Source organism: Lepidochelys kempii, chromosome 10 (genome assembly GCF_965140285.1).
Source record: "Lepidochelys kempii isolate rLepKem1 chromosome 10, rLepKem1.hap1, whole genome shotgun sequence".
Taxonomy (NCBI): domain Eukaryota; kingdom Metazoa; phylum Chordata; order Testudines; family Cheloniidae; genus Lepidochelys; species Lepidochelys kempii.
The window spans coordinates 56765048-56778524 of NC_136389.1; the positions used below are offsets into that span (position 1 = coordinate 56765048).

The window sequence follows — 13477 nt, forward strand, 5'->3', positions numbered from 1 at the left end:
TTAGAAGAGAGACTGACACATAATGTGTTTACATAGCTGTAGTTGGTAGCCCCCCTCAAAGTCATAAGCAACCCCTCACCATGATGAAGCTGTCAGAATAATTCCCCTTTCCTCCTCAGCTCTCCCCACATCCAAGTGTATGCGAAGTGCCCTGCTCCTAAGTGCCCGAACAGCATAATATTTTCCTCATGCAGTTTGTTACTGAAAATTTAGAGGCCTTCAAGGGAAAGGAGTATGCAGCTTTCTCTACCTGACACTTCTAGAGTACATTATTTGTGGGTGGGGAGAATGCAGTATTCTTGCATGATTTCAGATGGCCATGTGGTCACCAAATTTCTTGGTCCAGATCCTGGTCTGTGCTAAAGCCACTTTGCAATGCTGATGCAAAGCAGCTCTGAAGCTGGTGTGGCTGACCATGAGAGGATCTTTGTAGTGTTGGGGGCTGTTCCACTGGTGAAGAGCTAGTGTAATAACTCCTACACTGTCTCCCTTTCTGCAGCAATTGCAGGAGATATAGCTCAGATAAGAGGCATGGCAAAGGCAGAGCCGGCTCTACATTTTTTGCCGCCCCAAGCAGCATGCCGAATTGCCGCCTGAAGAAGAGGGCTGCCGCTAATTTGCTGCCACGGGACTGTGAAGATTCAAGCTGCCGCCGAATTGCTGCGGCGGCAAAAAAACCCATGCCGCCCTAACAACGCACGGACTGCCGCCCCTTTAAGATTGCCGACCCAGGCACCTGCTTGGAACGCTGGTGCCTGGAGCCCGACCTGGGCAAGGGCATGTTTATACCCACTTGAACCCAGCTGCTGTATTAGCATCTCGGGGCCATTGGCTTATGCCGCGGGACCAGTCCAGTATGCTGCTGGGCCAGAATAGGGGGAGGACAAAGGTGGCTAAAAGCCACCTGTTCATTCTCCCTCCTGAGTTGTGTTGTGTGCTCACCTGCTGCAGATGGGGTATTATTTTTCACCCAGTTCAGATTATGAGCTGGAAAAGACTTTTTTCCTTCATCTCAGAAGGACAGGGGAGGATGGATTACTTCAGATAGATCACTCTATTTATAGGACTCTTCTCAAAAAACCATTGTTCGGATTCCATTGACGCACTTGTTGTTTGGGGACTCCAAAAGCTGTTAGAAAGGAGCAATGCTTGGAATTCGGTGGGCTTCCTTCCACAGATCTGTCTGCATGTTGAAGAGACTTTAATTTCAGACATTAAATTAAGATGATCTTTTTTGCTGCTTTATTTTCCAGAGTGCACTCTTATACCTCCAGACAAGTGCACTTTTCTATACAAAGGACTAGAATCAATAACCAGAAGAAGAAACTTGGGTGTTTTTTGTTTTTTCTTTTTTTTTAAAAAAGACTTCCTGAGGAAGCCTGCGTGTTGTGTCTACGTATCGGGAGCTCTCTATCTCTGTTCTATTTTACACTGGTATTAAGTGAACTGACTGCAGAGGAATTACTCTTGTTATACTCTGGGGTGAGGGAGAACTGGACTCCTAGTGTAACTCATAGCTGCTTTCTTCACTGTAACCAGTTATCCATGGTATCTTCATAAATTGACTCTTGATACAGTTGGTACATTATATTAACTTCTCCTTTTATCTGGGATGCTTTTATTATGAAAAACTCTTGATCCTAAGCATTTCAGAGTGGAATACTTTGTAATGGCATGTGCTCTCTTCCTTCGCAGACTATATGGCTATGCATTATCATAGTTCTATTGCTCAGTTTGGTAAAGCATGAGTCTTTCCAATAGCTTTTCATAATGGCTTTGGCTGGGATATTTTCATTATTAGAATCGAAGTTGTTGCTTATGGGTTGCCCCAGTGATGCTTTTGTGGCAAATGATTTCCCCACCTCTTTCATATCAGGAACATTTATACAATACAGTGCAACATTTCACAACAATACAAGTGTTTTAAATATAGGACACAGTCAGCTTGTCTATCCTTTCTAGATGTGGGGTATTATTATTTGTCTGGTTTTATTCTGTCTCCAAGGTCTTTTGAAGTATGAGGGCTGTTTTAATAGGACATAATACTCAGTTTACCTACTTCAGAGAAAATTGTGGAAAATGTTAAACTCTGACTATTGTTTCTTTATGAAAGGAGTACAGTAAAGCCAGGAAACGATCAGCCATGTGACAAAGGCATAGCCAAGCCCTAATTTTGACCTTTACATAAACTTTTTTAAGAAGGTTGCAGTGGAGGACAACACAGGCTGATTCAAACACCTATTAATATTAATCCGAGCTAAGACTGCTAGGCAAAAGTTGTTGAACTGGAGATGAGATTGTAAGTGCATATTAGCATTGTAAGAAAATAACCTTCTCAAGAATTTTAGCTACTAAAAACAAATGTTAGGATATTCTGATTTTCTAACTTTTTTTTTTTTTTTTAAGATTATCAATCTTAAATCTAGTCAATTTCCCCTGCCATTTCTGGGGGCTTCATAGTTGCAATTCTGTGTGATTCATCTCAGACTTTGACAAAAAAATTCTCCTCTTGCTAAATAAGCCACACATGCAAAAATTGAACATGACAAATATACATGACCTAATAAAAGTCATTTAGAGAAGTGGAAGGGGGAGTAAACACAGGCTTAAAATGGAAAGCTTATTACACCTTGACCATGGAGAGAGATTCATTGTCCTGTTACAAGAAGATTCCGTTCACTTTAGTGTTTTCAAAGTAACCCTATTGTCATTTTGGGAATGGGGTATCAACTTAACCTACCCTCCTCAGGACTTGTGGGTTTATAAATCTAAAACCTTCCTAATCAACTTGATACAGATATCATCCCTGTGGGTTTCGTCCTCACCTGACATCAATTAATTCAGTCTCTGCTCATGATTCATGTCAGAATAGTATATTTATCAACTAATCATCAACCGTATCATTACATCTACAAAATCCACATTTCAACAATTAGCATATTTATGGAGTTGAAAAGCTCTTCAATGGATTTTAGAGGCATATCATCTTCAAGTACAAATACATGTTCAGTATAACCTCTCCGATTCCCATAGTGATGACTCACAGGGTAGTATAAGTTTAAATGAAATGATGAATGAACCGAAAACAATTCATAAGAAAGCTGCATCAATACTAAGGGACTTGGTTATTCCCAGTACAGTGAGACTGCCTCCAGTACAAGCCTTGTTTTAAATGATCACTTTAAAATCTGTCTAGAGGTTCCAAAAGCATTTTGTTTGACCTCTGTTAGGCAGAAACCTGCTTTCTAACATGATTTTTATAAGGGAAGTTTTACTTTATAATATTTATTTATGCCAAACAGAATTTTATCTCCCCCAAATGTGTTGGATGGGGCAACCGGTTTAATACAGATACTAGTAATATTTCTACTTCTCTTGTTCCAGGGCTTAATCCCTATCCTATAGGGATCGCCTACATCATGAAGAAGCCAAGGGAAACTGCCTCCCAACAAACAAGGCCTTTGTGTGCTCATGTGGCGCTGATTCCTCTGTCTTACAGCAAACCATTAGCTTAGGCTAGATCTGTTGAAAATTTTGACTGTAGTCATTCCTTTGCATTTTACTAGGTAAATACCTGAGCTCTGTTAATTTCTGCAGTAAAATGTGTATTTGCTCCACAAAGGCTAATGCAAGAAAATGCTTTAACAATGGCAATCTGCAGCACAACAAAACCTCATTTTCACATGACCGGGTTTATGAATTTTGTGGGAATTAGATTCCTGTCATCCAGATTTCAGAGATGAGTTTGGTTTTTGTAATTAATAAACAGTTTAAGAGTTACTGTATGATTCAAGCCCCCATGCCACCAACAGCAAAAATTCAGTGTCCCTCGGCATATACCGGATATGCAGGGTATATACAAGTTATGCAGCTTGATAAAGTTGCTGTAGTACACGCTGCTTTTTGAAAGTGTTGTGAATGTAGTGCACTGGAGGTGATCCAAGGAACACATACTGCACATAGATTAATAGATAGGAGCAGCAAATAGGTAGACCATACTTTACTGACATGTCTGTTATTTTATTCAGACTATCTATGCTTTCAGGGATATTTGTTTTTCTTTTTAAAAGACAAATCTTGCTAATGTTATTTGCTATTGAACTTTCCTTAAGTTAAAAAGAGAGATTATAAATCACTAGAAAATACTTTTAAAAAGCCACTCAAGTTTCATAGCTACTTCAAGTAGCCATTGTCAGTAGCTGGCAAGATACCTAATCCTACCAGAAAGATAAATATCAAGGGAAACGTAGCTCGGCTTGCCATATATTTAAGTCAACAAGACAAAATAGGTTACATGGCACATACCTATTCTGAGTTTATGTATAAATCTAGATGATGGAAGCTTCATGCTTCAGGTTAAAGTAGTTTTATGAGCTTTCTTATTGCACGTGTGTACACACCAAGATTAAAGAGGGAGGTTTCTGTGTTTATAGCTAATATACAAATAATGGCAAATGACAGGATGTAGAACAATGTACAGGTTGAAAGAGTGACTAAGTCTGCATGGGAGTTCATGAAAGTGAAATGCCATCTATTCACAATAAACAAAAGGTGCAACTTGCAGAATTCCATGTGAGAGGTTCCATGAGATTTAAAAGGTTAAGATATCTTATAAATTAGCTTTCTGCATATTTTCAAACCTTCTCTTAGGAGGAACTTTTAAAAACGTTAATTATCCTTATGGCTATTGTGTTTTTTAACACGCTGTTGACTCCCCAGAATAGCTTCCTCTTTTCTTAACTTCCTGAGCCCCATCAGATCTCTCCAAGTGATTATGATGATTTAGTACTCTGGACTACAAGATACTGTATGTAACTTTGATATGTGGTGCCAGGGCTCTATAAGTTTCTGTGGAAAAGTATATTTTGTCCTGGATGGCTGCTGTTCTCAGTCCCTGCATTTTAGGGCAGTGGTTCTCAACCAGGGGTATACATACACCTGGGGGTACGCAGAGGTCTTTTAGGGAGTACATCAACTCATCTAGATATTTACCTAGTTTTACAGCAGGCTACATAAAAACCACTAGCAATGTCAGGACAAACTAAAATTTCATACAGACTATGACTTGTTTATATTGCTCTATATACTGTACACTGAAAAGTACAATATTTCAATTGATTTATTGTATAATTATATAGTAAAAATCAGAAAGTAAGAAATTTTTCAGTAATAGTGTGCTGTGACTCTTTTTGTTTTAATGTCTGATTTTGTAAGCAAGTAGTTTTGTGAGGTGAAACTTGGGGTAGGCAAGACAAACTAGACTCCTGTAGTCTGGAGGTGCTTTCCCCACTGCAGTCTCTGAAGCACTTTCTAGAGGCTGAGGGAACTGGGATTATTTAGTCTGCAGAAGAGAAGAATGAGGGGGGATTTGATAGCTGCTTTCAACTACCTGAAAGGGGGTTCCAAAGAGGAAGGATCTAGACTGTTCTCAGTGGTAGCAGATGACAGAACAAGGAGTAATGGTCTCAAGTTGCAGTGTGGGAGGTTTACGCTGGATATTAGGAAAACTTTTTCACTAGGAGGGTGGTGAAGCACTGGAATGGATTACCTCGGGGCGTGGTGGAATCTCCTTCCTTATAGATTTTTAAGGTCAGGCTTGACAAAGCCCTGGCTGGGATGATTTAGTTGGGGATTGGTCTTGCTTTGAGCAGGGGGTTGGACTAGATGACCTCCTGAGGTCCCTTCCAACCCTGATATTCGATGATTCTATGAAATTTTACTCAATATCCTATTGACATTATGTGAAGAAGGCACACATGGAAACTTAAGACAGTGAGAGCAGTTTTGAGAGAATCAATTATATAATGGTCAAAACTGGGCTTTTCGTAGAACTTCTCACTGCCTTGCCTATGGAGATATAGCTACATCAAAGGGGATTGTGAACTTGCAGACTTTAAAGGAATCCTTAGAACCCTTCTTAAGCAAACCTCAAAACCACAGGTGTTTTTTCCAGCTTCTCAGGAACACCATCTCTACTAGAATGTCTTTCTGAAATTCAGAATGAGGTATAACTTGCAATATACTAGGAAAAAGAAAAGGAGTACTTGTGGCACCTTAAAGACTAAGAAATTTATTTTGAGCATAAGCTTTCGTTCGCTTCAGCTCACTTCATCGGATGCATTCAGTGGAAAATACAGTGGGGAGATTTAGATCTAGATTTATATATAGATATAAATCTCCCCACATCTATATATAAATCTAGATCTAAATCTCCCCACTGTATTTTCCACTGAATGCATCCGATGAAGTGAGCTGAAGCGAACGAAAGCTTATGCTCAAAATAAATTTGTTAGTCTTTAAGGTGCCACAAGTACTCCTTTTCTTTTTGTGAATACAGACTAACACGGCTGCTACTCTGAAACCAGTATACTAGGAAGATACACATTTCTTTTAATGTCTGGGTTTGTATCTCATTGCAATATTCTGTTGGGATCACATTCCCCAAGGAATATGTGGGATGAGACAATTATCCTGCAGCGAAACAGAGGAAGAGAGTGCATCTGGAAAAAAACAAAACAAAACTGAGTGCTCTTTTTTGAAACCATGCTGGTCACAATCCATGTTACATACCTACCCTACCTTTTCTGTTAACATCACGAATCTAAGACAGTTGGCTTCTGAATTTCTGATAGCTAAATACCAGATTGCAGGAAATGAGATATTTGTTTCCCTAACAGTTTTCAAAATTGTCTGTTAGTTTCCTAGGGCATCTGTCAAAATGGTCCAATATTGCCATGTGTGGGGTTGGCTAGACTTTAAATGAGAGCAGGGCTGTTGCAAACTGTGTCCTAGATCCTCAGCTGGTGAAAATTCAGTATCCACTCTGACTTACTTCAGCTGAGAATCTTGCCCAAAATATTGCATATTTTCCCCAAAGAAATGTACGTACTTCTAAGCAGTTGAATTTGGGGAAGGGGCATATTTTGAAAAGGTCATTGGTCTCCCACTGGCAGTGAAATAGCTGGATGAAAAGATTGACTTTGCTGAACCAAAATGCTGTGTTGCTGGTGAGGAATTTGCACCTGTCATGCTCAGATATGTTTGATGATCTGGCACGACAAATCTCCAGTCCATTGTGTTCCAGTTAAATTCGTTTTAACCTGGCCAACCCCTAAACACCTTTGATTAAGAAAAACCACAGAAAGGAGACTTTTTGGTGTACTTTAGATATATTGTGTGATTTTTTTTCTTAATACATGCAGATTTGTCTTTGGCAATCTCTTGGATTATATGGGATGTGCAGTTTGTCCCATTATCTGTAAACAATCCATATTTCTGGCATAGGGCACTTAACTGTATCCATTTAAAGAAAGTTCTCATAAGTCTTTCTCTAGCTGGCTTTTAATTGTCTAGCTGGTTGACAGAAGTTGCTAGCTCCTTATCTTTGAGCAGCAATGCTCTAATGTTTCTGTTCACCGCATTGCATTTCAACACATAACTACTTGTAAATGGCAAAACATAGGCAGGGCTTGATCCAGCTCTGAGATGCATAGATATAGGTTCATTCCTAACATGAAATTAAATTTAGGACTATACTGTGTTCCTCTGAAACAGATTTTCTAGATTCTCACCCAGGGGCAGCAGGTTTGTATAATTTTTGGTGGTGCCCAGAACGGGTCCAAGTCCTGCCTCCCCACACCTGCCTTGTAAGCCAATATGTATTTTTAAAAATAATATAAAAATGGACTGGAAACAGTAGGCTTTTAATAGGTTTCCCTATATTGCACAATGTGTGTGTGTGGGGGTGGGGGGGGGATGAGGGCTCTGGCTTGGGGTGTAGGCTCTGGGGTGGGGCTGGAGATGAGGGGTTTGGGGTGTGGGAGAGGGCTTGGGTAGGGCAGAGTGTTGGGGTGTGGGGGATGAGGGCTCTGGCTGGGGATGAGGGGTTTGGGGTGTGGGCAGAGCTCAGAGCTAGGGCAGAGGGTTGAGGTGTGGGGGTGAGGGGTGAGGGGTTCGGAGTGTGGGAGGGGGCTGAGGGTGGGGCAGAGGGTTGGAGTGCGAGTGGTGAGGGCTCTGGCTGGGGGTGCAGGTTCTGGAGGCGGGGGATGAGGGTTTGGGGTGTGTGGGAGGGCTCAGGACTGGGGCAGAGGGTTGAGGTGTGGGGGGCGTGGGCTCTGGGGTGGGGCTGGGGATGAGGCGTTTGGGGTGCAGGCAGGCTGCCCAAGGGCTGGGGCCAGAGAGGAGGACTCCACAGTCCCCACAGCCCTCTCCCTGAGGGGAGCTCCGAGGGAGGGGGCCCCTTCTTCCCCTGCCCCACCCCCGGCAGCACACTTACCTAGCACTGTCACTCCACGTACTCCTAGGGGCTGGGCCCCTGTCAGGTCCAGGAAGCCCCCTCACCTCCCCTGTGGTGGATGCCGGGGGGGAGAGGACTGCCATCACATGTGGCCTCCTCTCCCGCTGCAGCCTGCTGCCCATCACCATAGCCTCATGGGGGATGGGGCTGCCCCTTGCCCACTGTGGGGCAGGAGTGGTGGCTGCAGGTGAGGCCGGGGGAGGGGGAATCACACTGTCGGACACTCACCCAAGCCCCAGCAGCTGCTCAGGTGAGGTCTAGACTCCGTCTCCCAGAAGTCCCTTGGCGTCACCTCCCGGTGGGTGCTGGGGGAGGGGAGGGCTGCCAATCATGTGTGCACCTTTTCCCCTCCTCAGGTGCAGCAGTCGCCTCAGCCTGCCTCCAGCGCTGCTCTTGTGTTGTAGGCAGGGACTCTCTGGGGCAAGGCGGTGGCAGGCGGGGGCTGGGGGCCGCTACAGGGGAGGGCCGGGTGAGAGACCTGGCTCTGAACATTGGTGGAGCTGGGCCCCCGGGCCTTGAATATTCCTGGAGCCTGGGCACCACGGGCCCATACAACTCGCCACCCCTGTCTCATTCATATTTCAAAATCCCACTGCTGCTATTGGACACCCAGTATGTTGACTGCAACTTTACCAGACAAAGAATCCCCAGTGCCCCAACACTTCAGAACTTATGCACATGATATAATGGGCTAACAGAACTCATGTATGTGTTTGCAAAACTAAGAGTCACAAATATAAAATGCTCTATAACTAGGAGAGGAAGGTCCAGTGGTTAAGGCATTGCCTAAGATCTGGGTGACCTGGGCTCAATTCCCTGCTCTGCCACAGGCTTCTGGTGTGACTGTGGGCAAGTCACTAAGCCTTTCTGTGCCTTGATTTCCCCCATCTGTAATGTGAGGTTGATATCACTGCCCTACATCACAGGGGTGTTGTGAGGAAAGTACTTTAAAAATTGTGAGGCACTCCGATAACTGGTAATGGGGCCATAGAAATACCTAAGATAGCTAGACAGACTATGTGATGAATTCAGCGAGGATGTATTGGCTCTTGCGTTTTGGCTGGACCACAAAGGAGTCTTATCTTCTTCAGTGGGCACTTGAATGCTTAGAAAGGGTATTGGTATTAACATTTGGAAACCCTTTTAAAAAAATCTTTGTCATATCCTAAAAAAATTAAACGACCTGAGCCCGTGTGAGGCAGTTGTGAAATAATGGCATGGCGGCGCACCAGAGGGGAACTGAAGCCACCAAAGTGCCGTAACAGAGGCATGAAATAAAAAGACAAGTACCGTTTTTAACATTGGCTCTTTATACTTTGTTATTCAGACCATGATTCGGCAGTCCATTCCTTAAGTCCCATTTACTTCAGCGGGACTTAAATATGTGCTTAAATTTAAGCATGTACTCAAGTGCTTTGCTAAATAGGGGTAGAACTTAAGTTCTGATCTGAATTGTTGTAAAGTCCAAAGGAGTTCAGCTACAGATGTTTGGTTGGGACCCATCTCTAGTTTCATAGGCATCCTGGAAAGTATTGCATAAGTATTGACAAATATTTATTTTTTCTCTATTTCTGTAGGATTTGTGTGTAATCTGCATTACGTTCTAACACACTGAAGGCTTCATATTCAAGGATCATGGTAGACAGTTTAATCATATCTTTGAGGTAAGTTGTACAATAACATTATTTTTAATGATTTAATATACTCTTTCCAAAGGCAACAAGTATGGATTGACTGTGTATCTGTAGACTTTAAAAGCATGTGGTATTTTGACTATTTGGACCATTAGTAGCTTAATGCAAAATCCAGTCCAAATGATTGAATGGTTAAGTACATAGATCACTTAGAACGATCAGGCAAGGGCAATCTTTGAGGGGGGTAGGGGAGAATTGGAAAGTTCCCAGTGTCTTGTTCCTGTTCCAGGAGGGCTTCTTTTCACCTTGTGTCAGTGTCTTAGCAGGATTTCTTGTAATTTGCAGATCTTTTACCATTTTTGATGAGATCTAATGACTCCCATTTATAGTAAAGGCCTTTTAAATAATTTTTATTCTTTAATGCATACATTGCAATTCAAAGTTGAAAGTGTATGTTCTTGGAATGATTCACTCACATATTCATGACAGTTAGGGCATTGCGTGTTTCCTTTCATTTGTGTGAAAATAGACTGGAAGTGACCCCTCAGGTCCAACCCTCTCTCTTCTGAATTTCAAATGCCAGACTTTGGACTCAAATCACCAGATCCAGACCTGCTTCTGTCTTGAGCTTTCAGCTTGAATTTCATACCCGAATGGATCTTCTCTATATTGCAGCCTATAACAGTACTATCTTTTCTGTGGAGACTTCTCCCAGCCTGCCACACAGACAGATGTAGAAACCCCCATGCTCAGGGAAGTCACTCACCATGGCTACCAGAGGCAAAGGGTATGATACAAAGTGGCCCTACAGCTTATACCATGAGGAGATAACTGTCCCCCCATCATAATCAATAATAGGGGAGAAACTCACTGAGGGATTCTTATGGGCATCTTTCTGACTGTTGGGTTTTCTGTGGGGGAGGAAGGCCTTTTGACATTTCTCCCCAGATAAGAGTATTAGTGTCTTCAACAGGAAACCTCCCCCTGGATGTTGATTTAAACAAAAGGTGGCATTGCCACTATGAGGGAGTATGACTGAATACTTTGCTGTGTTCTCCACTGGGTGTGAGATGGATGTTTTGGTTTGACAGTTTGATATATCCCTACATACTCCACTTTGAATGTTGTGCTTAATTTTGATGTGTGCTCGGTATTTTTTTGGCTTTCCCACGTATTTAGAATGTCTGTAACAAATCTTCAGAGCAGGATAAACCTAATTTTGTAGTTTAGAGAACTTAGCACTAGTCAAACATGATAAATAAAATTACCAACTCCAGAGAAGTGGCCAAAGTCAACTAAGTCAAAGTGAAATAACATGAAATTAAAAAAAAAAATCAAAACCCCTCAACCCAGAAGCTTTCCTTAGGAAGGCTTAAGTATTCCTGCCAGATTTCCTATGTGCGTGAAACAGTAGGTTAATAACAAATGTTTCTGGCAGACCCAAGCACATACACAGAGACAAACTATAAACTACCCTCATTGTCCCTGTGCATGTGTGCACACACATGCTGAATTGTAATCTCCCTTTTTAGAGACTGGTCAGGAAAAGCTTGGCAGAGAATAATCACACACATGCTAAGGAGTTTAGTTTTGAAGTGGGAACTTTTAATCTGGTAAGTAATTTGCTTTGAAGATTATAGAATTGCCTCCGTCATGCAGGATTTTATTAAAATGTATTTATAGAAATGTGCTGCCCATCGACAGAGCCTGGCCTTTTGCTGTTCATGAAAGTTTGTTTCCCTATGCAAATGCTGAACTTCCTATTGCACCTTCTGAGGGCACAGGGAGAGTAGAAGCCAGACAGAGGGTGAAGACCTCTGAAAAAGTAAAGTGGGTATTCAACTGGAGCAAATCAGATGTTCCAAAACTAGTATGGGGATCATAGAATGTGAGGCTGCCAGAGGGTGTCTGTGATTTGTGTTCTAGCTAGGAGTTTGTCATATTTCCATTAAAACTTCATTGAAATGGGGCACTATGAAGGAGATCACCTTCCCGTGGGGAAAAGCATATGTGGCTACTGGATTACAGGACACACTTGGGAAGGGAGTGTGTTTCGTGGTTAGGGGACTGGACTGGGAATAGGAAGATCTGAGTTCTATTTCCAGTTTTGCCTTTTATCTTCTTTATGACCTTGGGCAAATTACTTCCCCTCTTTATGCCTTTGTTTTCTCCCTCCCTTTGTCCTTGTGTGGAAGTGCCCCCTCTTCAGGATGGGGGCTGTCTCTTACTGTGTATGCAGAGGGTCTGACTTTGGGTAGCTGGAACTTCTGGGTGCTACTTTATAACAAATAACAATAAAAGTTGCAGCATGTTTTTAAAAAGGCTTTAAAATGTTCTGATTTAAAAACAAAGAAAAGAAAACAAGACTGGCACTGCCTAATAATTTAGCTTTAGTTTTTATCCTTTTAATGATTATTGCTTTGAGCAAGAGGACTAGAACATGATAATGAGGTGGTGATAGGCACTATATAATAGTTATTATCCAATGGCCAGTTCCCCCACCCACAGTATGTCAGTGAAGGCAAACGAATATCTTTCTAATGTATCAAACAGTTTTTCTTGAGTTTTCTATGTTTGTGGTAACAAAATGGCAAGTGTAAAAAAGTATCTCTGTTTATTAGGCCCCTGTGATAGTGTATAGCAGGCCTCCTCTGCCCTTGATGGAGCCATTGCTGCCCTTATACACCTACTCGAAGGAGACGTATGACCTGGGAAAGAGGGATAGTGAGTATAGACCTCCAAACACTGCCTAGAGAAGCGACTCAAGCTTGGTACTGGGGGAACCAACAAGATTTGCCCCTCTGTCAGTTAGAAGAGCCAGGAGAAGGCAGTAGGCAATCACGATCCACCAGACAAGATAAAAAGGCTTGCCTGCTTCTCCTAAGGAGGAGTGCTGGTTAAGGTTACCACCTTTTGAAATGCAAAAAACCCAACATGCTCCTCACAAGGCAAGCCCACAACAGCCACAACCCCAACCACAAAGTAACTCCACACACCCACATCAACAGCCACTTTTTATAATATCTAGAGAGATAAGAGCTATAGATAAGATTGATAACATCATTTTCCTACCTTAGTCGTGTTTCTCCAAGTTGCTTTGTTTGTTTCTGTCTTCACTGAGATCCTTCCCCCGTTCCCCCCAAACTGCCTTGATTCTATATTTTAACTGTATACTTGAATGTGAATTTTCTGGAACTTTATACATAAAGAAAATCTATTTAGTCTATTTCTTGAATTTATATTTGCTGCTTGAATTTGCCATTTGCAGCAATTTCTTATTTTTAACAGCAACATAGTAGCATTGTTAGCTGGACACAAAAACTTTTAATATTAGATATCCCAGTGTATTGTGATAATAATTAAAATCTTTAGAGCCGGTTCAAAAAACTCTGGCAGATTAAATTCTGTTCCTGGCAATACGTAAAAACAAACAAACAAAAAAAGGCCAGGCTGGTCAAATACCGGTAACCCTAGTGCTGGGTGAAGATGGATCAGGAGAAGATTTCCCGGGACCTAACCCAAAATACTCAGGCCTGGATCAGGACCT

The 13477-nt window shown here is 42.1% G+C and overlaps 1 protein-coding gene across 1 annotated transcript in view; it reads left to right on the forward strand.

The window, feature by feature from the left end:
- The window catches only part of THSD4 (thrombospondin type 1 domain containing 4), a 621627-nt gene that overhangs the window by 25068 nt on the left and 583082 nt on the right, over window positions 1-13477 (forward strand). Inside the window, exon 2 of the mRNA XM_073303716.1 lies at window positions 9874-9960. Coding sequence (XP_073159817.1) covers window positions 9932-9960 — 29 coding nt within the window. The 5' untranslated portion in view covers window positions 9874-9931. The remainder of the gene's footprint in view (window positions 1-9873; window positions 9961-13477) is intronic.